General features: G+C 50.1%; 1 protein-coding gene and 1 pseudogene across 2 annotated transcripts in view; one reads left to right on the forward strand and one right to left on the reverse strand.

Moving 5' to 3' along the window:
• Nucleotides 1–747: 747 nt before the first annotated feature.
• LOC307221860 (ATP synthase F(0) complex subunit B1, mitochondrial-like) lies at nt 748–2,605 on the reverse strand (annotated as a pseudogene). Its single transcript, XR_013843865.1, has 2 exons — nt 2,021–2,605; nt 748–1,012 (listed from the first exon to the last, which is right to left on the reverse strand). The product of XR_013843865.1 is annotated as an ATP synthase F(0) complex subunit B1, mitochondrial-like (transcript).
• Nucleotides 2,606–3,078: 473 nt separating this feature from the next.
• NPC1L1 (NPC1 like intracellular cholesterol transporter 1) overlaps nt 3,079–26,339 on the forward strand; it is a 35,343-nt gene continuing 12,082 nt past the window's right edge. Inside the window, exons 1-13 of the mRNA XM_079987412.1 lie at nt 3,079–3,203; nt 6,049–7,592; nt 11,310–11,410; nt 14,232–14,404; nt 16,275–16,403; nt 16,729–16,911; nt 17,340–17,454; nt 18,902–19,029; nt 19,179–19,331; nt 20,432–20,521; nt 21,759–21,949; nt 23,833–23,960; nt 24,716–24,845. Coding sequence (XP_079843538.1) covers nt 3,150–3,203; nt 6,049–7,592; nt 11,310–11,410; nt 14,232–14,404; nt 16,275–16,403; nt 16,729–16,911; nt 17,340–17,454; nt 18,902–19,029; nt 19,179–19,331; nt 20,432–20,521; nt 21,759–21,949; nt 23,833–23,960; nt 24,716–24,845 — 3,119 coding nt within the window. The 5' untranslated portion in view covers nt 3,079–3,149. The remainder of the gene's footprint in view (nt 3,204–6,048; nt 7,593–11,309; nt 11,411–14,231; nt 14,405–16,274; nt 16,404–16,728; nt 16,912–17,339; nt 17,455–18,901; nt 19,030–19,178; nt 19,332–20,431; nt 20,522–21,758; nt 21,950–23,832; nt 23,961–24,715; nt 24,846–26,339) is intronic.

The following is a 26,339-nucleotide window of genomic DNA, read 5'->3' on the forward strand; positions in this document are numbered from 1 at the left end:
TATCCATTCCAGAGCCCTGTTCGCATCCTGAAGCGAACACAACCCACGTCTGCGCGGGTTGCAATTCGCCACTTCCGTGCATGCGCGTGATGTCATTTTGACCGTCTGTGTGAGCGGCGAAACCCGAAAGTAACGTGTTCCGTTACTTCCGGGTCGCCGCAGAGCGCAACCCGAAAGCACTCAATCTCAACCCGAGGTATGGCTGTAGTGAAATGCTTGAGGCAGGGGATCGTGGAGGGAGAATTGTGCAGGTGCTGGGTGGTGGGGCAGAGTCCACCAGGTGTTCCATCTTACCTGAAGAGGACCGTCAGTCTGGAGGGGCCGTGGTGGGGAGTTCTGGGCAGCCAGGATGCTGTGGGGTGTGGTAGGCAGCTTATAGCTCACCTGTTTCAATGCCAGTATACCAAATCTGGTGCAACTGCATTTAGGATACTATATGTAGTGTGGGTCGCCTCACCTTAATAAGGATGTTGTAGAGCTGGAGGAGAATCCAAAATGGCCAACCCAAATGATCAAAGGGATGAAGCGACTCGCCTACAAGGAAAGGTTGCAGCATTTCAGACATTTTAGTTTAGCGAAAAGGTAAAGAGGCAGCATAATGTACATTTGTAAAATAATGCACAGCATGGATAAAATGGAGAGAGAAGTTTATCACCTCTCACAATGCTAGAACTTGTGGCCATCCAATGCAGCTGAAAGTTGGAAGATTCGGGATAGATGAAAGGAAGTTCTTGACATCCTGCACAGTTTTTTTTTTTTTTAAGGTATATATGTTTTATTTAAGATTTGCCATCATATGGTTTAAGAGGTCACAATTGTTTTTAAACAGTTGCTTGTGCAGACTTTGACAATGATTTCAGGTCCAAGATGCACTTAGCAATGCTCTCCTCCTCCGGTTGGGCTGTAATACTCTGCCTAACGGTTTGCTCAACCTAGTTGATCATGTGATTTTGTTCCATATTCCGCTTGAGATGCTGTACTGCCACGTGATAATCCAGCCACTTCTTCACTTCTGTGTACAGTGGTACCTCGGGTTAAGTACTTAATTCGTTTCGGAGGTCCGTTCTTAACCTGAAACTGTTCTTAACCTGAAGCACTGCTTTAGCTAATGGGGTCTCCTGCTGCCGCCGCACCGCTGGAGTACAATTTCTGTTCTCATCCTGAAGCAAAGTTCTTAACCTGAAGCACTATTTCTGGCTTAGTGGAGTGTGTAACCTGAAGCGTATGTGTCAGAGCTGCTTCCAGGTCCCAGCTCACAGAGGACCAACGCTAGGCTGTAGTTATGTACAAAAGTCTTTATTGAGGTTCAGTTTCCATTTTAAAGCCGCAGCGTGCAGCTCTACGTCTCGACCTTAGACCGGCGAAGTCCCGTCTGAGTCTCCTCCCCTTCCACACCAGCTTAAGACTCTCGCCTTGCTCCACCTCCTCCTAAGTTCCTTTCTCCTCTGGGCCCTCCTGCCCGCTAGGGTTTCATCCTTCCTGGACTCCTCTGACGCTGACCCTGATGATTCTTGCCCCTCCTTCCGGCAGGCTTTAGGACCTGGTTCCCTATCCGGGCTACCTTCTGTGCCGCTCGCCTGTACATTTGAACTTGGCGCGCGCGCCCAGCCTGCAACTTTCCTCTTGACCGTTAACTCGCTCTCTGATGGAGGCGTGGTCAACCCTGACTCATCTTCTCTCGCTGGTGGTGCATATGTGGGCTCTGACACCTGGGACTCCTCCCCCCCACTACGCTCTGGTGTGGAAGCTGGTCCTGATTTCCAACTGCTGCTCTGGGAGTCCCCACTGGCCCCTTGCTTCTGGGGTGTCCCCCTTGGGTCGCCCCTTGCCCTGCCCATCGGCACCCCCTTCTGTGAATCTTCCGATTCGCTGGAGAGGCTCGTGGAATCTATCGGGCTGCTGTCATCTTCTCCTACGCTGCCCTCGGATTGCTCCCCCTCGCTCTCCATCTCCTCTCCTCCCTGCGCTCCCGCTGAGTCCCTGACAGTATGTAACCTGAAGCATATGTAACCCGAGGTACCACTGTATGCAGTAAACAGCCTCTCTCTGTAGTTTGTCTCAAGCATTATAGCAACATTGTTCTGCTTGGTATCAAAGAGATAGTGACAACCCTCAACTCTCCACTGCTTTTTCTATCATCACATTTTTCACAGATGTTGCTTGTGCTATAGTATCCTCATTGAGCTTGTCAGCAAAAGCTGCTATATCTGCACCGTACTTCTTTATTATGTGGATGAGAATTCCTTCCATAACACCTCCAGCTATTGTTTTCATGGTTAACTATGTAAAGTTCCATAGAGACCATATAGAGCAGAAGCCCAGTCCCATATATATAGGGGCCTGTGACTCCTGTTTTAGGGTATAAGAATTGGAAAATTTCTTCAGGGAATATTCCATGGCGGACTTTTCTTCCTGCCTCTGGAAGAGGAGGCACAGGAGCGAAGCATTGCTGACTTGTGTGAAGTGGTCTTAATATTTGCACTGCCCCACGGGCAGAGTGGGCACCAAGCTCTTCAGGCCACCAGCGCGCACGGCCAAACGAGACAACATCTCTGCTGCTGCTGCTGCCACCGCCCTCTCCGTCCCTGTGACCCGGCGAAGAGAACTCAAGATGGCCGCCTCTGTGGAGGAGGTCTTGCCAACACCCTGCACAGTTGAAGTAGGGAACTTGCCCCTACAGGAGGCAATGATGGCCCCCAACTTGGATGGCTTTAAAATAAGGCTGCTGGCCATGATTGCTCGGCTCTGCTTCCACAGTTGAAGGCAGCCATACCTCTGGATCCCAATTGCTGGAAGCCACAGGAAGGGAGGGATCTGGTGTGCCAATCTGGCCACTGTGAAGTCAGGATGCTGGACTAGATGGGCCATGGGCCTGATCCAGCAGGCTTTTCTTACGTTCTTGTGACTGAAGAGCGTAGGACAGGTAGGTCTCCCCGAAGCAAGTCAGAAGAACCTCAGCTCCACTTTCAGGTTAATGATAGCAGGGGTTTTACAGCCTTGGCGCAGCCTGATTGGCTCCCCAGATGTCAGACCAGGTCTGCTAATAACTGGGCGTTGGGTGGACTCAGGAGAGGCACCTTGGCAGAGCAAGTCCTGGGCACTCCCTCCTTACTGAAGCTTCTGTTTGGGACTGAGGACAAGCTGCCAGGATGCTGAGCGCCATCCTGCTTGCCTTGGTGCTTTCCAGGGCCGGGCTGGGCCTGGTGAGTGAGGTCAGGGGCCTGGTGGGGGTGGATGATGGAGGGAAGGGCAAGAGGGCTTCAGGAGGCAACAGCCTTCAAAGGGCCTCGGGCAACCAAGCTGTTTCTTAGGGGAGCAGGATGAGCTGGAACTAAATGGGCAGCCCAAGTCCATCTCTGTCCGGTTTCAGCTGCCCACAGAAAATGGGTCCTATATCTCTGGACTGCTAGGGAACAACAGACAGGCCTTATTCAACTTTGCTTTCCTAAGACGTTCACACTCATTTACAAAGGCAGAAATCATACAGTTGTCGAGTTGGGAAGGAATCCAAGGGTCATCTAGTCCAAATCCTTGCAGGGCAGGAATTGCAGCTAAAGTATCCCTGGCAGGTGGCTATTCAACATCTGCTTTAAAATCGCCAGTGGTGTCTGTCACCTTCCAAGGGAGTCTGTCTGCTGTCAAACAGCTCTTACTGTCAGAAAGGTTTAGCTGGAATCTCTTTTCTTGTCACTGGAATCCACTGGTTTGGGTCCTGCCGTCCAGAGCGGTGGAAAACCAGCTTCCACTATCAGTAACAAAATAGCATAGCAGATACATAGGAGACCATACACCAAGCAATGTTGACAGCCTTGTGGAAGAGGTGCCTCCCCCATCTTGAGGAGTCTGAGTTCTTGCCAATTCCAAATCAGTCTGATGAGATCCACCCTCCTGGACGGATCAGAATTCAGTTGTACTTTCACAGTTCCCCACAGTTCCAGTGCAGTTCTTGGCTCAAAAACAAGGCCTCCAAATATATTTTAATCAGTGGTGTAGCGTGGGGGGTGCAGGGGGGCCGGCCGCACCAGGCGCAACATCTGGGGGTTAGGGGGCACAAATCCACGGGTTAGGGGGTGCAAATTACCTGCCTTGCCCCGGGTGCTGACAACCCACGCTACGCCACTGATTTTAATGTGTGCGTTTTGAGAGGAAACAGGGGTTTTAGTGCGGATTCTCACAGCCAAGGGGAAACGTAGTGGAACAGAGAGGGCCGGTGAGACACAATTATCTATGGATGCAAACATAATAGGAAGAATAGGGCAGACGGTTTTCTGGAGGAGGTCTTGCACTGTCTCAAAGAGGACACAGACAAGCATCGCTCCGAATAATCGTTGTGTGTGGTAATGCTGGGTCCCAAGAGTAACTTTGTACTGGGGACATGTTATCCCCTTGGCAAAAATGCTCAGGGAGGTATTCGGATGGAGAACGAAATCAAGGAAACATCCAAAAGAGGAAATGCTGTAGTAATACGCAACTTCAGTTACGCTTGTCTAGGCCAGGGGTAGTCAACCTAAGGCCCGGGGGCCAGATCCGGCCCAATCACCTTCTCAATCCAGCCCGCGGATGGTCCAGGAATCGGCGTGTTTTTACATGAGTAGAATGTGTGCTTTTATTTAAAATGCATCTCTGGGTTATTTGTGGGGCATAGGAATTGGTTCATATATATATTTTTAAAATATAGTCCGGCCCACCACATGGTCTGAGGGACGGTGGACCGGCCCCCTGCTGAAAAAAGGTTGCTGTCCCCTGGTCTAGGCTGTTGGGCACACATCACACGTAGAGATAGCATTTCTAGATGCCCTCAATGTCTGTGCCCTAGGAACAATTGCACAAAGCAGGGTGCCCGGGACTTAATCTTAAGTGGCACCAGAACATGGTGCAAGTATTCTTGAACCAACTGGGAACAGCGACCATAGTGCTATCTGATTCAGTGTATGTGCAAATAGACAATTGCAAAGAAAATCCAGCGGTCACATTTGAAACTTCTCAAAACGGAGAGGACTGCGACAAAAAGGAAGTTGCAAGGGTCAAGTCAAGAGGGTCAATTCTCTCCAAATATTTGGGGGGGGGGTTGTTGTTTAAAACTACAGTATTAGATAGAATGTCTGCTTCAGATCAAACGAGGTACTGCCAGGGTGTCAATGTGGTCAAATAAGCTGTTAGAGAGGCAAGAAGATTTCCAATAGAAGATGGAAGTCTTGTTCAAATGAGACCAAAAGGAATACGAAAATGCAGAGAAAGTATTCGGGGAGCAAATTGCTAAAAACAGAGAGACCACAAGCAATGAAAGCTCTCAGGTACAGTGGTACCTCGGGTTACATACGCTTCAGGTTACAGACTCCGCTAACCCAGAAATAGTGCTTCAGGTTAAGAACTTTGCTTCAGGATGAGAACAGAAATTGTGCTCTGGCAGCGCAGCAGCAGCAGGAGGCCCCATTAGCTAAAGTGGTGCTTCAGGTTAAGAACAGTTTCAGGTTAAGAACAGACCTCCGGAATGAATTAAGTACTTAACCCGAGGTACTGCCAACCTAGCAGTTTGAAAGCACGTCAAAGTGCACGTAGATAAATAGGTACCGCTCCAGCGGGAAGGTAAATGGCGTTTCTGTGCGCTGCTCTGGTTCGCCAGAAGCGGCTTAGCCATGCTGGCCACATGATCCGGAAGCTGTACGCCGGCTCCCTCGGCCAGTAAAGCGAGATGAGCGCTGCAACCCCAGAGCCAGCCATGACTGGACCTAATGGTCAGGGGTCCCTTTACCTTTACCTTTTTACCACTGTATATTGCTAGCAGCCAGCCAGTTAGGGAGGCAGTGGAGTGTCTTTGGGTGATGAGGGGGTGAAATTTGTGCCAAAGGAGAATAAGGTGACTGCAGAGAAGCAGAACGAATTCTCTGCTTCTGTCTTCACAATAGAAGAGACTTTGACAGGAAGGAAGCTTGAGGAATTGAAGCACAATAGTGGTGACAAAAAAGTCTAGACCTAATTGACAAAATAAATACTAAGAAATGATCGGTTCTGTATGACATCTCTCCCTCCCCCTCCTATGGGACCAAGGCGGCTGCCCTCACACCAATCCATCAGGCAAAATACTGTTCCTTCTACGGAGTCTGCGGCAAGAACCCCGAAATCAGTTCCAGTCTTCTCCCAGCAGTTGTCCCTTGCATCTCCAACACGCCGGCCCGGAAAGTCAATGGCTCCCACCTCAACCTCCTCCAGACCATCTGCCCGATGCTGTTCACGGGGGCCAATGACACCTTCGCCTGCTGCTCCGAGGCGCAGCTTCGAGACCTGCAGACCAGCCTGTCCATGTCCCAGGCGATTCTGTCTCGCTGCCCGTCCTGTTCGGAGAACTTTGCCAGCATCTACTGCCAGAGCACTTGCAGCCCGGACCAGAGCCTCTTCACCAACATCACCCGCTATTTCAACCGCACCATCGAGGGGGAGGAGAAGCAGGGGGTACTGGAGTACCAGTGCTACTACAGCCAGCGCTTTGCTCAGGAGTCGTTCGACTCTTGCAAAGGGGTGAGGATGCCGGCGACGGGCGGCTACGCCATCAGCGCCATGTGTGGCAAATATGGGGCCACCTTGTGCAACAGCCAGAGGTGGCTGGATTTCCAGGGGGACATAAGCAATGGGGTGGCTCCTTTGGCCATCTCCTTCCAGCTGGTGCCCGAAGGCTCTGCCCCAATTCAGGGTGGCATCGTGCCCTTCAACGGAACGGCCTGGAAGTGCAGCGAGGCAGTGGGCAATGGGACCAAGGAGAGGTGCTCCTGCCAGGACTGTTCCCAGGCATGTCCTGCAGCCCTGGATCCTCACCCTGCCCAGAAGCCCTTCCAAGTGGGGGGAATGGGTGGGGTCCTGTTCCTGTGCATCTTCCTCTTCTGCCTCCTCATGGTGCTGTTTGTGGCCTTCCTGATCCAGCGAGGGTGCTCCTGCTCGTGTCGGAAACAGAAGGACAAAGGTCCCAAGAAAACCATGCTCAAGCCAACCTGTTCTCAGAAAGTGAGCCAGGCCACCCATGACTTCCTGGCCAGGATATTCAGCTGGTGGGGAACACTGGTGGCCTCCTACCCCATCCAGGTGATCGCCATCTCGGTGGTGGTGGTGATAGGGCTCTCCAGCGGGCTGGTCTTTATCCAGCTGACCACAGACCCTGTGGAGCTGTGGTCCAAACCCGACAGTCAGGCCCGGAAGGAGAAGACCTTCTATGACGAGAACTTTGGGCCCTTCTTCAGGACTAACCAGGTCATCATGACCGCCAAGGACCGTCCCAGCTATACCTACGACTCCCTCATCCTGGGCAATAAGAATTTCAGCGGCATCCTCTCCATGGAGGTTCTACTGGACCTGCTGGACCTGCAGCAGAGGCTGCAAGCCATCGAGGTCTGGTCTGCGGAGTATGGCAGGAACATCTCTCTGAAGGACATCTGCTATGCCCCCCTGAACCCTGAGAATTCTACCCTCTCTGACTGCTGCGTCAACAGCCTGTTGCAGTATTTTCAGAACAACGTGACCCGCCTAAATATGACGGCCAACCAGACGATGAGGGGCAAGAATGGCACTGTGGGATGGCGGGACCACTTCCTCTATTGCGTCAAGTAAGCCCTGGTCCCCAGGGGACCCCCTTTTTTAAATATACACTTTAGAGGGACAGCGGCCTTTCTTTTGATCAGGCTGAGCTGGAGCAGGGGGTGTGCATCTGGCTGAGTCCTATGTTTGGAGTCAGGAACAAATTACCGTATTTTTTGCTCTATAACACACACCAGACCATAACACGCACATAGTTTTTAGAGGAGGAAAACAAGAAAAAAAATATTCTAAACAAAACAGTGGATGTATGATTTTTGTGGCTCATGCTGTGGCCACAGACATGTGATCTCACGGTGAGTTTGGGGTAGCCCAATGTAAAAATCCTGAGGATCCATGTGGATCCATGCTTTGTAACCACATTTTTGCACCACTGAGGCCCCAGGCAACAGTGGGTGCGTGATTTTTTTGGTGCAAGCTGTAGCCATGGGCATGTTATGTGATCTGATGGTGAATTTGGGGTGACCCAGTGCAAAACTCCTGAGGATCCATGTGGATCCGTGCTTTGTAACCACGTTTTAAGTGGGGAGGGAAGGAAAAGCACTCAAGGGACAAGGAGCATGCGTGGGGTGTGTGGAGAAAGGATGCTGCTAATAATGCAGAAGAGGGGTATAAGGGGAGAAGGCTCCTCCTTTGCTCCTTTAAAGAAAGCAGGTTCTGCTTCTCTCCCGCCTCCCCGGCTTAGCGAGCTGAAAAACCTGCTTGCTTTAAAGGAGCCAACTGAACAGGAGCCGCTTGCACTCGTGTAAGCGGCTCCTCTCCTCTCCTGCTTTGCTCCTTTTAAGCAAGCAGGCTTTCTGTCCCTCTCTCCTCCCCATTCAGCGGCTCTTCTCCCGCTTTGCTGTTTCAAAGCGAGCCACGGAGGAGGGAAGGAAGGGGAACCATGGATCCTCTGCTCACAACTGCAGCAGATCCTCCTGTCATCCGTAGGCATTTGCTCCATAACACGCACAGACATTTCCCCTTACTTTCTAGGAGGAAAAAAGTGAGTGTTATGGAGCAAAAAATACGGTACCTCCTGCGCTATCTTGGCACACCACTCGAGGCGGGAGGTGAAGCTGGGCCTTCCCGGGAGCCTTGGTTTTGTTGGCAGCGACCAGGGGCGGCCTTCAGAGTGGAGGGTTGGCAACCTCCTGCTGGCTCTGAGTCTCTGCTCATGCGTCGCTGCAGTCCAGCAACAGCAGAGTCCTTCCTCCCACAAGTGCCATTGCCCCTTTGCCTGTGGCTCATTCTTAGAGCCCCTGATTGGCAAGCGGAAGGTCCTCTGTTCGTCCCCAGCTTCATCTCTAGGTAGGGTTGAGAAAGGCCTGGGAACCGGGAGAGCCGCTGCAAACTGAGGTTGACTGGGGGGGGGGACGACGTTTTGGCTCTGTGGCCCCCACCCTTCCATGCCAACGTGGACAGGTGGTGAGACAAATCAGAACACAGCATGAAAATAGGGATGTCCTATTCCATAATAATGATATTCTCTTTTATACCCCACCCATCTGACTGGGTAGCCCCAGCCACTCTGGGCGGCTTCCAACACATATAAAAACATAAAGGTAAAGGGACCCCTGACCATTAGGTCCAGTCGTGACCAACTCTGGGGTTGCGGCGCTCATCTCGCTTTATTGGCCTAGGGAGCCAGAGTACAGCTTCCGGGTCATGTGGCCAGCATAACGAAGCTGCTTCTGGCGAACCAGAGCAGCGCATGGAAACGCCGTTTACCTTCCCACCGGAGCGGTACCTATTTATCTACTTGCATTTTGATGTGCTTTTGAACTGCTAGGTTGGCAGGAGCAGGGACCGAGCAACGAGAGCTCACCCCGTCGTGGGAATTCAAACCACCGACCTTTTTTTTTTTTTTTTTAAAGATATTTATTGAAGATTTTCTTAATACAATAAAACAAAACAAACAAAGTAACATACAATAATCATATTTTCTTCGCTTCATTTGACTTCCTTGCGTCTCTCGTTCCTGCGTTCCAAATTAATCAAACTTTATCCAGCAATTTATCGCCTTATTTCAATTCTTATTTTATAATTTTCAAATATTATATCTCTAATTTTAGATAATTTAACCCAAACCTTAAAAGCTTAATTTTAACATGATATTTATCCAAAATTTAACTTTTCTTATATTTCACTTATCATCCTATTCCTTTCGACTAATTTAATGGTGCCATATTATTTGTAATCTTGCATCTTTCTTAACACTCATACAATTTACAATATTTTTGTAAATAGTCCTTGAATTTCTTCCAGTCCTCCTCCACGGCCTCTTCTCCCAGGTCAAACCACCGACCTTCTGATCGTCAAGTCCTAGGCTCTGTGGTTTAACCCACAGCACTACCCGCGGCCCCTTTAAAAACATATGTGAACATTAAAAAACTTCCTTATACAAGCTGTCTTCAGATATCTTCTGAAGGTTGTACAGTGGAACCTCAGTTTTCGAATGTAATCCGTTCCGGAAGACTGTTCGACTTCCGAAACATTAAAAAACTGAGGAGTAACTGGCGGTGGGCAAAATCCATTGAGAAAAAAGAAAAACACGCAGCTGAAGCCGTCTGGTTTCCGAGGCACGTTAAAAAACGGAAGCAATTAGTTCCAGGTTTTTGGCGTCTGGCGTTCGAAATGTCTGGCTTCCGACACGCTCGAAAACCGAGGTTCCACTGGATAGTTACTTACCTCCTTGGCTTGGGGGTGGCATAACTCCATAACCTCCAGCATTTCTCCAATGGAAATAGGGATGTCCTAAGGAAAATCGGGATATTCTGGGATTAAATGAGGAACTGGGATTATGGCTTCTGTAAATCCAGGACTAGACCTGGGAAATAGGGTATGGTGCAAAGCACCTTGCAAAGCACACAGGTGGTGCTGTGGGTTAAACCACAGAGCATAGGACTTGCTGATCAGAAGGTCAGCGGTTCGAATCCCCACGATGGGGTGAGCTCCTGTTGCTCGGTCCCTGCTCCTGCCAACCTAGCAGTTCGAAAGCACGTCAAAGTGGAAGTAGATAAATAGGTACCACTCTGGCGGGAAGGTAAATGGCATTTCCGTGCGCTGCTCTGGTTCGCCAGAAGCGGCTTAGTCATGCTGGCCACATGACCCAGAAGCTGTACGCCGGCTCCCTCAGCCAATAAAGCGAGATGAGCGTCGCAACCCCAGAGTCGGCCACGACTGGACCAAATGGTCAGGGGTACCTTTACCTTTAAGGAAAAGCGGGACATTCTGGGATCAAATAAGGAACTGGGATGATGGCTTCTGTAAATCCAGGACTGGCAATGGGAAACAGGGTCTGCCGCAAAGCACCTTGCAAACCCCACGCCTCCGCCTCAGCCAATGACCCTTCTTTTTTCAGATAGTGGCTGCTCAAGTGGGTTCCCTGTGTGTGCAGCTGATTCAGCAGGCTTTGGTCCTCCCATCCTTCAGCAGTTTTGGGCTCCTTGTTGTGCCTTGCCCGCTGCTTCTCTTCCCGCTCCACCTACAATTTCAGGTGTGGGGAAGTGACTTCGGTTTGGGGGCCACAGCTGAACTCTTGGTGGGGCAATTTTGGCTTGTGGGCAGGAGGTTCTCCACGCCTGAAGCAGACAGGGCAGAGCTTGATGGGCCGGTTCTGGCAAAGGCAGCGTCCTCTGCTGTCCCTGGTGAACGAAGCGGCCCTTTTCCTCTGAAATCAGGAGGGCTTCCTGGAGGGTCCTTAACGCCGATTTCTCACTGGGCGCTCAATTCCTTTGCCTTCGCAGCTCACCTCTCTCTTTCCAAGACATCACTTCGCTGGAGCTGAGCTGCATGGCAGAGTACGGAGCACCTGTCTTCCCTTTCCTGGCCGTGGGGGGGTATCCAGGTAAGAGGCATACCCACCACCCGGGAGGTAATAATTGGGTCTTTTGGGTCATGCACAGATTGGGCTGCCCAGGCCGCAAGGGGCTGCGGTTATAAGTGGTATTAAGACATTTTTTTAAGGTCGGTGCAGGGTGTGTGTGTGTGCACATGCACATGTTCTATTTTGGTACTGTGGCAACCACCACAGCTTACGGTTTTTTTTTTTGTTTTTTAATGCTTTTTATTAACTTTTTGTTACAACACATAAACACACACACTAACATGTAAGGACAATGAAGAAACAAACTAAAAAGAAGAGACCCAGTGTGGTGTAGTGGTTAAGAGCGATAGACTCGTAATCTGGTGAACCGGGTTCGCTTCCCCGCTCCTCCACATGCAGCTGCTGGGTGACCTTGGGCCAGTCACACTTCTCTGAAGTCTCTCAGCCCCACTCACCTCACAGAGTGTTTGTTGTGGGGGAGGAAGGGAAAGGAGAATGTTAGCCGCTTTGAGACTCCTTTGGGTAGTGATAAAGCGGGATATCAAATCCAAACTACTACTCTTCTTCTTCTTCTTCTTCTTCTTCTTCTTCTGCTTCTGCTTCTGCTTCTGCTTCTGCTTCTGCTTCTGCTTCTTCTTCTTCTAACCATAAATCCGTATGCTCTTGCACATGGACTTATGTTAAAGGTAAAGGTAAAGGTACCCCTGCCCATACGGGCCAGTCTTGACAGACTCTGGGGTTGTGCGCCCATCTCACTCAAGAGTCCAGGGGCCAGCGCTGTCCGGAGACACTTCCGGGTCACGTGGCCAGCGTGACATCGCTGCTCTGGCGAGCCAGAGCCGCACACGGAAACGCCGTTTACCTTCCCGCTGGTAAGCGGTCCCTATTTATCTACTTGCACCCGGAGGTGCTTTCGAACTGCTAGGTTGGCAGGCGCTGGGACCGAGCAGCGGGAGCGCACCCCGCCGCAGGGATTCGAACCGCCGACCTTTCGATCGGCAAGTCCTAGGCGCTGAGGCTTTAACCCACAGCGCCACCTGCGTCCCTCGACTTATGTTACCCTATTTTAAATTTCCCATTCTTATTCTTTTCTAGTATTCCTTCCTCCTCAAAGCGGGTCTATTTTCCTGTTTGTTAATCTGTTTCTTTTTCATTTCATCATTCCTACCCTTCTCCATCTACTGTACTTAGTTATAGACCATATTGTGGTTTGCGAAAACTACTCATTGCAAGTCCAGGTTTTGATTTGAGGACACTGGGGTTTTTTTTAGGTAATCTCTATACACTCCCCACTCTTTTTGGAACCTTTGGTTAGACTGCCATGTCAAAATATTCAAATAGTCTGTCCTACTCTTTTTTTGTTGGTACTATTTCACTTTTCCAATGTTTAGCTATTACTATTCTTGCTGCCATTGTTGCGTATAAGAATATGCTCTTATTTTCATTTGGGGTATCTGAATCTAATATGCCCAATAGGAAAGCTTCTGGTTTCTTTATAAAAAGTTTGTTTAAATATTTTTTTTTTTTCAACTCTTCACATACACCAAGTTCCACATTTCAACTTTGCAGGGCGTCAAGGACTTCCTTTTATCTATTCCGTAACTTCCAGCATTCAGCTGCATTGGACGTCCACAAGTTCTAGCACCACGGCTTATGTCCCCCCCCCTTCCCCCCCATTGCTCCTTTCTAAAAAAGAAAGGAAAAAAGAAAGGAAATAGCTTGTTCACATTTGTTTCCTGTTTTTTCCTTCCCCCCTTCCTTTCTTTTTTAAGAAATGAGTGGTGGTGGTGGTGGGGAAAACACAAATGAAAATGAAAATAAAAGAAATTACATTTCCGCACATTTGTATCCAGGTGTGCATAATCTTTATCCATCACCTAATATATTCTGTGGGGACGCGGGTGGCGCTGTGGGTAAAACCTCAGTGTCTAGGACTTGCCGATCGCATGGTCGGCGGTTCGAATCCCCGCGGCGGGGTGAGCTCCCGTCTTTCGGTCCCAGCTCCTGCCCACCTAGCACTTCGAAAGCACCCCTAAGTGCAAGTAGATAAATAGGGACCGCTTTATAGCGGGAAGGTAAACGGCGTTTCCGTGTGCTGCGCTGGTGCTGGCTCGCCAGAGCAGCTTCGTCACGCTGGCCACGTGACCCGGAAGTGTCTCCGGACAGCGCTGGCCCCCGGCCCCTTAAGTGAGATAGGTGCACAACCCTAGAGTTGGACACGACTGGCCTGTACGGGCAGGGGTACCTTTACCTTTAATATATTCTGTATAAACTCATTCCAAGTACTGTAATAATAATAATAATAATAATAATAATAATAATAATAATTTATTATTTATACCCCGCCCATCTGGCTGGGTTTCCCCAGCCACTCTGGGCGGCTTCCAACAAAACACTAAAATACAATAACCTATTAAACATTAAAAAGCTTCCCTAAACAGAGCTGCCTTCAGATGTCTTCTTCTTCTTCTTCTTCTTCTTCTTCTTCTTCTTCTTCTATTATTATTATTATTATTATTATTATTATTATTAAAAGCATCCCTAAACAGAGCTGCCTTCAGATGTCTTCTAAAAGTTTGGTAGTTATTTTTCTCTTTGACATCTGGTGGGAGGGAGTTCCACAGGGTGGGTGCCACTACCAAGAAGGCCCTCTATCATTATGCTTATCCAGAGAGGAAATTTCTGAGGGCCTGGCAAAAGCACCACACCTGTGGGTTGAGGGAGAAGGTGGGGGGCTGTGTGTGAGGGAACTGGGGCTCTCGGGGGGGGGGTGTCTTGCTGCCTTGCGGATGTGCCACCCCCAACCTGCCTCTCTGTGACCTCCTTCTTCTCTGCCTGACAGAGGAGGAGTACTCGGAAGGCCAGGCCCTCATCCTGACATTCTCCTTGAACAACTTCCCTCCCAGTGACCCTCGATTCGACTTCGCCATGTTGTGGGAGAAGCAGTTTCTGGAGATCGTGCAGGAATTCCAGCGGGAACATGAAGACAGCTACACGGTCGCCTACATGGCAGAGGTGGGTGTTGCTGCTGCCCCACCAGGGTCCCCACCATGGACCCTCGTGCCTCCCATTTGCCATTGGGGGCCGGGGCTACTGGCATGGGCCACCTCACGCCACTGCGGTCAGCGGTGCCCAACATCTGAAAGCCAGAACCAGCCCATTCCACTGACCAGTGGACCCCAGGTGTCCAGCCAACCCCAAAGTGACCTGCTAGGCTGATTAAAAGGTAAAGGGACCCCTGACCATTAGGTCCAGTCGTGACCGACTCTGAGGTTGCGGCGCTCATCTCGCTTTATTGGCCAAAGGAGCCGGCGTACAGCTTCTGGGTCATGTGGCCAGCATGACTAAGCCGCTTCTGGCGAAACAGAGCAGCGTACGGAAATGCCGTTTACCTTCCCGCCGGAGCAGTACCTATTTATCTACTTGCACTTTGACGTGCTTTCGAACTGCTAGGTTGGCAGGAGCAGGGACCGAGCAACGGGAGCTCACCCCGTCGCGGGGATTCGAACCACCGACCTTCTGATCAGCAAGTCCTAGGCTCTGTGGTTTAACCCACAGCGCCAACCGCGTCCCAAGCTAGGCTGATTGGAGAGGGTTATATTCCATCCCCACTCCCCTCCTGTGCTGTGTCTACCTTATTCTTATTTTTTTTGCCCTTGCTGCCCAAATCAGTCAAGTCGGTGGCAGAGGAGAGGAGAAAAATGTGCCAGGACAGCTTGATGTTCATCATTTTTAAACTTTGGGATTTTTCAAGTAGTGCAGTGGTACCTCAGGTTACAGACGCTTCAGGTTACATACGCTTCAGGTTACAGACTCCGCTGACCCAGAAATAGTACCTTGGGTTAAGAACTTTACCTCAGGATGAGAACAGAAATCGCGCGGCAGCAGCGGGAGGCCCCATTAGCTAAAGTGGTGCTTCAGGTTAAGAACAGTTTCAGGTTAAGAACGGACCTCCAGAACGAATTAAGTTCTTAACCCGAGGTACCACTGTATGTCACTTTCATCCCTGTGTGCCTGGAGAGCTTGAGCTGAGCGGGCACAGAATCAGGGGCATCTCTCGGCTGGTGCAAGGAATGTGGAGGGCTGGCCTGAATTATGCACTTTGACATCTTATGTGCCTGAGAAGCCAATGCTGAGCTGGCCTTTCCCATTGGTTGTCCTTCCCCTGCTGCTTTTCCATGCTCAAGGTGCAGTATTCGAAACTCTCATTGTTTTGCGACAGGGAATTTCGTTAGCGCGAGCTCTGGGCGCGGTGCTGCGCCTGAGATTTCAGATTAAAACTGCAGAGCGGAAGGAAAGGAGGGCTTTTTTCTGCCTCCCCACTTCCAGCTGCTCTGAAGACTGGAGAAGGGACCCTCTTAAGAAGATTACAGAGGGTGGGCAGATGAAGGACTAGACCTTGTGAAAAATGAACATAATATTTCAGCTGCAGTTTGTTCATTTTCAGCTTTGTATTCTTGTTATGAAAACAAGTCCTCCTAGACATTCCGTTGTTGCACTAATAACCTCCATTCAGATCCTAGCTTTGCTATCTCAGTTTCTAACTCTGTTAAGGTGGCTCACATCAACGTACAAAATAAATATATAAAAACATCTCAATATAATTCATTAACAGTTACGGAACAGAGCACGATTGAACCAAAAAGTCAGGCATAATATCATTAGGGCAAACATCTCATGCTAATAAACACTAAAAACAATAAAATGCAAACATCCAAATAAAATGCAAACATCCAAATAGCAGCAAAAGCAATATCTGCCCCCAACCCGCCAGGAAGGGAGTGGGGAAGGCAGGTGGAAAGTCTTCCCATTGATAGCTCAGGCAGACTCTCCCCTATAGACTCTAAGGCCCTCTTATTCCCCCCCCCCCCAACAATACCTGCAGCGTTCACTGGAGGACGAGATCAACCGCACCACCTGGGAGGATCTCCCCATCTTTGCTGTCAGCTACCTGGTGATCTTTGTGTACATTGCACTGGCGTTGGGCGAGTACTCCAGCTGGAAGCGCATCCTGGTATGAAGGGGCTGCCCCATGGCAAGGCGGGTGGAGGTGGCCAGACCCAAGAGGAGGAGGAGGAGCGGGGGGGACAGAGGAGCTCCAGTCCCTCCTGCAGCATCAAGGCTTCCAGTATTTAAGGAGCAACTGCTTTCTGAGTGCTTCCAGAGTTTGGTGCCACCACGGAGAGAGCCCTGCTCTTCTCCTGGACCCAGTACAACATCCGGAAGAGGCTTCATGCCTCTCTGGGTGTAGAAGCAGGTGGAAGGACTGGGCTTGCCTCTGTGCGTCCTCGCTGCTGAGGAACATCCTCTCGTCACCACGCCTTGCCTCATCGTTTCAGGTGGACTCCAAAGTGACACTGGGCTTTGGAGGAATCCTGGTGGTCCTGGGGGCTGTGCTGTCGTCCCTGGGCTTCTACTCCTACATAGGGCTGCCCTCCTCCCTCATCATCATCGAGGTCGTCCCCTTCCTGGTGCTGGCGGTCGGTGCTGACAACATCTTCATCTTCGTGCTGGAGTACCAGGTGCGAGAAATGCTGGGAGGGCTCCCAAGGCTTGGCATGTCCAGAACAAAGGTGTTTTTGCCGCTTGAGCGGGTGGAGGAACGGAGGCTAAAGAGGCACAAGCAGTGGCAGCCATGGCCCTGCTCTTGTTAGGCAAGCAGCGGCAAGCAGCATGCTGCTTGGGGGTCCAGATCCACCACTCCTCCCAACGGTCCCCAGCCTGCTGCCCAATCTCATGGATAGGCTGGCCCTACTTCAGGACTGCTGGGCCTTTGGGAAGGAGAAGGGGGTCTGAGAGAGCCCAGATTGCAGGGACAACTTTGCATACAGCTGAGGCCAAACCACCCCTGTTTGGGAACCCCAGAAGACACCTCGACTTCTCCACCTTGCTGCTCTGTGGGTTAGGACCCTCCCTTTCTCAAACCCCCTTCCTCTGCCTCCCACTGCAGCGGTGTGAGCCACGGCCTGGGGAGACGACGGAGCAACACATCGGGCGGGTTTTGGGTGACGTGGCGCCCAGCATGCTCCTTTGCAGCCTCTCTGAAGTCATCTGCTTCTTCCTGGGTGAGCAAAGCCACTCCTTCTCCGAGGATGGAGTCGGGTACAAATGCAGCCAGGTTTGGGCAGAGAAGGGTGGCAGGGCTCTCGGGGCTCACCTAGACTTCTGCTCATCATGCTACTTCTCCCCAGAAAAAGCCCATCTTTGCTTTTCAATCTCAGAGCAAACGTCAGCCAGGTTTTCTGCAGATGGATGTTTGCACTGATTCAGTGCTAAAGAGCAGGTTTTGCTGGGGAAAGGGCGGGGCTGATAGAAAACTACATAGAATGTGGAAATGTGACAATCCCTCAGTTAAAGGTAAAGGGACCCCTGACCATTAGGTCCAGTCGTGATCGACTCTGAGGTTGCGGCACTCATCTCGCTTTACTGGCCGAGGGAGCCGGTGTACAGCTTCTGGGTCTTGTGGCAGCATGACTAAGCCGCTTCTGGCAAACCAGAGCAGCGCACGGAAACTCCGTTTACCTTCCCGCTGGAGTGGTACCTATTTATCTACTTGCATTTTGACGTGCTTTCGAACTGCTAGGTTGGCAGGAGCAGGGACCGAGCAACGGGAGCTCACCCCGTTGCGATGATTCGAACCGCCGACCTTCTGATCGGCAAGTCCTAGGCTCTGTGGTTTAACCCACAGCACCACCTGTGTCCTTCATTTAGGCTTTGGGAAATGCCTGACTAATCTGATTTTGCAAAGCTTCGAGCCTGGGAGTCTCTAGAATGCAGAGCTGCTTTGTGGCCCTTTGACTGGCGGCAGCTGTCTAGCTGCGTGGACAGAGACCGCAACTGAGGCTGTGATGGCAGCAGGGCTGCTGAATGGGCCAGAAGCTTCCTTGTAGGGATGCCCTCATCCCAGCCTTGTGACAAGGCCTGCCTGCCTAGGAGTGAGCAGGCAAAGCTGCAAGGGGATTGGGGTCCTGAAAAGCCAGGAGAACCCAATGTGGGCTCAGCCCTGAGAGATGAAAAGAAGAAAACAAGGGAATGGCAGTAGCCCAAAGCTAAAAGCTGGTGCTGACTTGCCCTGTGGCCAGAGAGCCCAGGAGGTCCACCTTGTGCCTTTTTTTCCATGGACATCCAATGGAGCTGAATGTTGGAAGATTTCAGGACAGGTAAAAGCTAGGATGCAGTGCACAGCCAAACAGTGGATCTCCCTCTCAAAGATGGCAGTGATGGCTCCCAACCTGGATCTAGGTAAAAGAGGCTGGAGGAGGAGAGGGCTGTTGATGGCAACTGGCCAGGATGGCTCTGTTCTGCCATCACAGTCAGAGGCAGCAATGCTTCTGATTCCCAGTTACTGGAAGCCACAGTTGGGGACAGGGCCCTTGTGCTTGGATCCTGCTTATGGGTTTCCCAACAGGGCAGCTCGTTGGCCACTGTGAGGACAGGATAGACCTCTGCCTTTGGCCTGATCCAGCAGCCAGGATCTGCTGCTGGACCTTACGCCTCCCTTCCTGCTTCTAGGTGGCCTGTCGGAGATGCCGGCTGTCCGGACCTTTGCCTTGAACGCTGCCCTGGCCGTCCTCTTTGACTTCTTGCTCCAGGTGTCCATGTTTGTGGCCTTGCTGTCTCTGGATGCCCGCAGGCAGAAGGTGGGTGGGGCCTTTCTTTTAAAGTGCATTTTTGAGGCGGGAGGGTTTCCTTACTGACTGGGGTTGCAGGCTTCAACAACCACCCCTCCTCCTCCTCCCCAGCCCCACACTCCAATGGGGTCCTCAGCTGGCGCCCCTTTTGCCCACAGGCCTCTCGCTTTGACCTTTGTTGCTGCGTCCAACTGGAGGAGAAGAGCCCAGAGAAGAAGAGCCCAGAGAAGAAGCAAAGAAGCCTCCTTCGCACCTTCATAGAACGCTTCTATGCTCCCTTCTTGCTCAACAGCTTCGTCCGGTTCATGGTGGTGAGTGCTGCTGGCTAGGTTGCAGAGGGTGGTTTTCTGGTGTGTGTGTCTGTGAATCCAAGGCGGAGAGCAGGCAAGGTGGCAAAAAGGAGGCAGGAGAGAACACAGGGTACGGGGAGAAGAATCCTTCTTTCTGAGCCTTCTTAACCAACTCCCCCTCAGTGGCTGTTAGTCTTGGAAGCCATATCTAATATAATAATAATAATTTATTATTTATACCCCGCCCGTCTAACTGGGTCTCCCCAGCCACTCTGGGCGGCTTCCAACCAAATATCAAAAACAATACAGCATCAGACATTAAAAACTTCCCTAAACAGGGCCACCTTCAGGTGTCTTTTAAAAGTAAAATAGTTGTTTACTGCCTTCACATCTGCTGGGAGGGTGTTCCACAGGGCAGGCGCCACTACCGAGAAGACCCTCTGCCTGGTTCCCTGTAACCTCACTTCTTGCAGGGAGGGAACCGCCAGAAGGCCCTCGGTGCTGGATCTCAGTGTCCGGGCTGGATGATGGGGGTGGAGACGCTCCTTCAGGTATACAGGACCAAGGCCGTTTAGGGCTTTAAAGGTCAGCACCAACACTTTGAATTGTGCTGGGAAACGTACTGGGAGCCTATGCAGGTCTCTCAGGACCGGTGTTATATGGTCTCGGCAGCCACTCCCAGTCACCAGTCTAGCTGCCGCATTCTGGATTAATTGCAGTTTCCGGGTCACCTTCAAAGGTAGCCCCAGGTACAGCGCATTGCAGTAGTCCAAGCTACTGTAGTCCATATCTACCTCCTCCAGGATAGGAGGCGGGGTGTCAGGTGGGAGAGGGTGTGACTTGAAGGTCCAGGGGGGTTACCACTAAGCAGGTCCTGGTCAGGATGAGACACCACCTGGGGAGCCCACAGACCCACCCATGAAGGGCGGAGAGAATGGAGAGGGGGGGGGAATGCATCTAAAACATAAAATAATGACCTTCAGTTGAGACTTGTGTGCTTCCTGGGAGCCTCTAGTTGGTCCCTGTTTGTGGGCAAGGGAGGACTGGGATCCTGAACTAGACGTTTTGGCCTGATCCTGTTGCTTCACCTGCAGAGAACTCTCTTGCCTTCTTACTTTCAGATGCTGATCTTCATTTTCATGTTCTGCGCTGGAATCTTCCTGATGTTGCATGTCGAAGTGGGGCTTAATCAGGAGCTGGCCATGCCCACGGTAAGAGCTGGCTGACTTGCTGGTCTTCTGGTCCCTCAAAGGGCTTCTCCACAAGGAACTTCCTTCAGGGAACTCGAGGACTTGGCTGAGTCTGGGTGCTCTGCACCTTAACGAAGGGAGCTGCTTAATTCCACCTGGCTTCCTCCAGTAGCTTTGTTAATTAAATTATTTGCAGGATTTATAGCTTGCTCTTCATAGAATGTTTTCAGTCCCAGAGCAGGGGACGGAGTAATAAAAAGAAACAGAAAAACATGAATACAAAAAAAAAATAAAAATGACAATATAAACAGGTCCAATGAGCAACAGTTTTATCGTACGGCAAGCAAGCAAAATGACAGCAACATTAAAAATAGTATTTCCTGTTTAATAAAGTATAAATATTTCATATCTTTATACATCTGTCTTACTTTACGCTCCATAAAGCGATTAACTTCCCTCCTTCCATTCTGAAGGTTTTCTTATTCCAGTCTCAAATCCACACTTCCTTAGTAATATCATTCTAAGCCATGTCATAAGATTTATTTCAGTCCTGCTAACGTCTTCAAATTTCTACAGTTCTCACTTATATAGTCCATGAATTTACTCCATTCTTTTTGGTACTTTGTTTCCTCCTGATTGTGAATCCTGTGGGTCAGTTTTGCTAATTCCGCCTATTTGACCATCATTATCTGCCATTCCTTCACAGTTGGTAATTCCTGTGTTTTCCATTTTTGGGCTATCAAGATTCTGGCAGCAGTCGTAGCATACATGAATAATCTTCGATCTACTTTCTTAATATCTTCCCCCATCAAGTCTAGCAAAAAAAGCTTCAGGCCTTTTTGGGAAAGTATATTTAAGCATCTTTTTTAATTCATTATAGATCAGTTCCCAATTTTTTCCCCTTCATTTTATCACATGTCCTAGGTGGTTCTTGTTATGTACTGAAGTTCTCACCCTGGGCCAGCAGGGGGATACTGTAGATAGTTATGCAAATGAAGGATCGAAAGTGACTTTCAGTGATTGGATAGTTTGTATGCAAATGAAGGATCGAAAGTGACGTTCAGTGATTGGATAGTTTTAGAAAGTTGCTACAGTTACATTGTTCTGGAGCTCTATATAAGCAGGCTGACTGAGCTTTTCAGTTCAGTTCTGTTCTGGCCTCTGAATAAAGAAGAGCTGTTTGAAGAATCGCTGTGTCGTCTGATATGTTCGCCCACAACTTAACAGTTCTTATGTTCTCATGCTCTGCTCTCCCCAGGACTCCTACATGCTGCAGTACTTCGAGTACTTGAACACGTACTTCATGGTGGGGGCCCCAACTTACTTTGTCACCACGCCGGGCTACAACTTCTCCACAGTGGAAGGGATGAACGGGGTCTGCTCCAGCTCAGGCTGCAATGACAACTCCCTGACGCAGAAGATCCAGTCCGCCGTACAGTTCCCAAATGTGTAAGTCGCTCGGAGGAGCCGTTCTGCTCCTGTAAAAAGGGGGTGGGTGGGTGGGTGTACAAAAGCGCCCCCCCTCCCCAGTTTTGCCTTCAAATACGCCAGAATATTATTGCATGCTCTTTCCTCCACATACCTGCCAGGAAACATAAGAAAAAATAGAGAGAGGGAGGGTTCCTGGAGGGTTCGTCTTAGAGGGGCAGAGAAAAAGATGTTTTGACTGGGGAGGGCACGGTGGCAAAAGAGCAGTTGCAGAAGCTCTTTTGCCCTGACCCTTCCTGGGGGAGAAGGAGCAGCAGACCCCCAGGCAGATGCTAGAAAGCAGCCTGGAGTTTGCTTCATACCAGGGAACCAGGCAAAGGGCCTTCTCAGTAGTGGCGCCCGCCCTGTGGAACACCCTCCCATCTGATGTCAAAGAGATAAACAACTACCTGACATTTAGAAAACATCTGCCCTGTTCAGGGAAGTTTTTAATGTGTGACATTTTGATGTATTTTTAATCTTTGTTGGAAGCCGCCCAGAGCGGTTGGGGAAACCCAGCCAGATGGGCAGGGTAGAAATAAATATTATTATTATTATTATTATTATTATTATTATTATTATTATTATCAAGACCTCAGAGGAGAACAGACCAAGTCATGGAGGAGATGGCTATTGATGGCTACTAGCTACAACATCTGTGTTCTGCCTCCACAATCAGAGGCGGGGTACAAATATATTATTATTATTATTATTATTATTATTATTATTATTATTATTCATACAGGAAAGGTAGTGTGGTCTGGCCCTCCAGGCTCTAGAAGAGGCACAGGAGATTCTTAGTGGTCTGTGGGGCTCCAGAGGGCAATAAGCTCAAAACCAAGGCAGCCCCCAACCATCTGAGGACCAGACAAACATTGAGCAGCTTCTCCTGATATTTTGAGGTTCAGCATCGGGCCCAGGATCAGGTGCCTGGCAGGATGAGCCCACCTTCCTGCATTTGATCACTGCAAATCAGCTCCATCCCTCCTCGTTCCACCTCACCAAGCCAGTCCACGAGCGCTGCTGTGGCTTTTCATTTTGCACCTGCCTCCAAGGGCAGCCCCCACCCCGCAGACCACAGGTGGTCTCCTGGAGGGGCCTAGGCCTAGAAGACGGCCGAGGCAGCCCAGGAGGAGCAAGTGCCCTGTGCTTGCCTCCTGCTCTCTTGCCAGTCTCTTGGACTGTCTCGCCAGAGTGGTGCATGCTCTAGTTATCTCCCGTTTGGACTACTGCAATGCGCTCTACGTGGGGCTACCTTTGAAGGTGACCCGGAAACTACAATTAATCCAGAATGCGGCAGCTAGACTGGTGACTGGGGGCAGCCGCCGAGACCACATAACACCGGTCTTGAAAGACCTACATTGGCTCCCAGTACATTTCCAGGCACAATTCAAAGTGTTGGTGTTGAGCTTTAAAGCCCTAAACGGCCTTGGCCCAGTATACCTGAAGGAGCATCTCCACCCCCATCGTTCTGCCTGGACGCTGAGGTCCAGCGCTGAGGGCCTTCTGGCGGTTCCCTCATTGCGAGGAGCAAAGCTACAGGGAACCAGGCAGAGGGCCTTCTTGGTAGTGGCACCCTCCCTGTGGAACGCCCTCCCATCAGATGTCAAAGCGATAAACAACTACCTGATATTTAGAAGACATCTGAAGATAGCCCTGTTCAGGGAAGTTTTTAATGTGTGACATTTTAGTGTATTTTTGGTCTCTGTGGAAGCCGCCCAGAGTGGCTGGGGAAACCCAGCCAGATGGGCGGGGTGCAAATAATAAATTATTATTATTATTATTATTATTGCTCTTTGAGCCTTGCGCTTTTTCTTTGGCCGTGGGCCTTGGCCCCCCCTCCATGCCGCTGTCTCTCCCCCCAGGTCCTTCCTGGCCATCCCTGCCTCTTCCTGGGTGGACGACTTCATTGACTGGCTGAGCCCCTTTTCCAGCTGCTGCCGCATCCACAGCTTCGGCCCAGACAAGGACCAGTTCTGCCCCTCCACTGACAGTAAGCAGAGAAACCCGCCAGAGATTCTTCAGCTGCGATTCTTGCATTGCAGGGGGTTGGACTAGATGATCCTCAGGGTCCCTTCCAACTCTACAGTTCTATGATTCTATGACCCTTGGGGAGTCCTTTCAACTCTACAGCTTTATCATTCTATGAAAGTATAGGGGGTGGTGGGACATCCCCTGGGGGGGTTCCCTGCCCAAGGTTTGTTAAAGTTTGTGGGTCGTAAATCCTTTGACCCACGGGTCTGCTGCATTGGCACTGCAATATATCTGATTTACGAGCAATCCGACACTTCAGTGGCGCCTACACGCTTCCACTCACGCGCTGCCATGCTTCTCAGTTGCTGGATGATAGCAGAGTTCACACGCAGCATAAAATGGCTTGTCTGTGTCGACGTGGTGTCTTCAATAACTCAGCTCGACACCAGTGCTTCTAATCTAACACTCTTTATTTAGAAGCACAACAAACAGAAAAGAAAACCTACAGAATCTAGCTGCGTGTTCACAGCGTTCTGTCTCTAACAAAAATGAAATTACCCTGCTCACATTCTCAGACAGACTGCTCTCTGCAGCCCCCAGAGAGCACAGATCAAAGGAAAATGCCCAGGTTCATGTGGGCAATGCACCCAGTGAATAAGAACGCTTCCTGGAGTGTTAACTGTCCAGAACCACAACAAGGTTGCAGCTGGAGGGGACCAGAGATTCCTGCCTGGACCTGGGGCTCAGCCTCTCCTCTGCCTCTCTCTCCCCCAGCTTCCCTGTCCTGCCTGTTGAAAAAGTGCATGCCTCTGATGAGCGGGACCCTCCGGCCAAGTGTCGAGGAGTTCCACCAGTTCCTGCCCTGGTTCCTTCACGACATGCCCAACCTGAAATGCCCCAAGGCGTGAGTACTGCAAGCACCAGGGTGTGTGTGTATATGTATGTGTGCGGGTCAGGATTCGGGTCTGGGCGATTGTTCCTACAGCAGGGAATGACCCCCCCCCCCCCGAGAGGGTCTCCTTGCCTGGTTGTGCGTTGTATTTTTTTTTTTAATGATATTTATTGAGATTTCCATTAAAAACATGTACAAACAAAACAACAACAATAAAAAACAAACATAAACAAAAACAACAAGTATAGTTTCAAACCTTATTTTCTCAACCTACTTTCCCCGACTCCCTCATACCTCCCCGTTCTGTATTCTAATTTCATTATCCAGTCAGTAAATCCATTCCCTTATTTCCCAAAGTTTTTTGACAATTCCATTCCTTTTCTTAATCTACATCTCTGAACACCATATTATTTTCCAACCCATGTCATTCTAGCCTTCATTAATTTTATAGTATTTGTTAAGATAGTCTTTAAATTTCTTCCAGTCTTCCTGGTTGTGCGTTGTAGAGGCACCCCTACCGGAAAGGGGGGCCAGCTGGAGCTCGGAGGCTGAGGAACGGCCAGATTGAGCCAGTGGAGCCCATGAGGCCAGGCCAGAGTAGGCAGGATGCAGGTGGAATTTGCAGGAAATGGTGCACAAGGAGGTTGGAGATTGGTATGGAGGCATGGTTTTTTCCTGGGGGCAGCTGGACCTCTGTGGGGTAAAAGGTAAAGGGACCCCTGACCATTAGGTCCAGTCGTGGCCAACTCTGGGGTTGCGGCGCTCATCTTGCTTTACTGGCTGAGGGAGCCAGCGTACAGCTTCTGGGTCTTGTGGCCAGCATGACTAAGCCACTTCTGGCGAACCAGAGTAGCGCACGGAAACGCCGTTTACCTTCCCGCTGGAGCAGTACCTATTTATCTACTTGCACTTTGACGTGCTTTCGAACTGCTAGGTGGGCAGGAGCGGGGACCGAGCAACAGGAGCTCACCCCATCGAACCGCCGACCTTCTGATTGGCAAGTCCTAGGCTCTGTAGTTTAACCCACAGCGCCACCCGTGTTTCAGTGGGGAGAGAGCTCCAAATCCAGGCCCTGAGGGAGGGACATCTAAGGAAGGTCTTGATGTGTGAGACATCCATGGGGCTGGCTGTTTCCAAGCTGTTTGGGGAACTGTTGGCGGCAAACAGCTTGGCTGCCTGCTAGCCAGCTGGGATGCCCTAAGTCTTTCCTATCCTGGGCTTTGAGGCAGTATGGTGTAGTGGTTTGAGTGCTGGATTTTTTATTTTTTTTGAATAATATTTTATTAAGTTTTAACAATAAAGAAATTATAAAACAACAAATAGAAAAAAACACAAGAAGAATACAAAAACACAAAAATACAAAGATACAAAAGTACAAAAATACATACATTTAACGTAAAAAAGAAAAAACGAAAAACACAAAAAAGAAAACAAAAATCCCTCTTTTTAAATTTCTCATCTTTGATTAACTTATTTTCCTGACTTCCTCACGCCTCCCTTTTTTGT

The sequence above is a fragment of the Podarcis cretensis genome (genome assembly GCF_951804945.1).
Source record: "Podarcis cretensis genome assembly, chromosome: 8".
In the NCBI taxonomy this organism is placed as follows: Eukaryota; Metazoa; Chordata; class Lepidosauria; order Squamata; family Lacertidae; genus Podarcis; species Podarcis cretensis.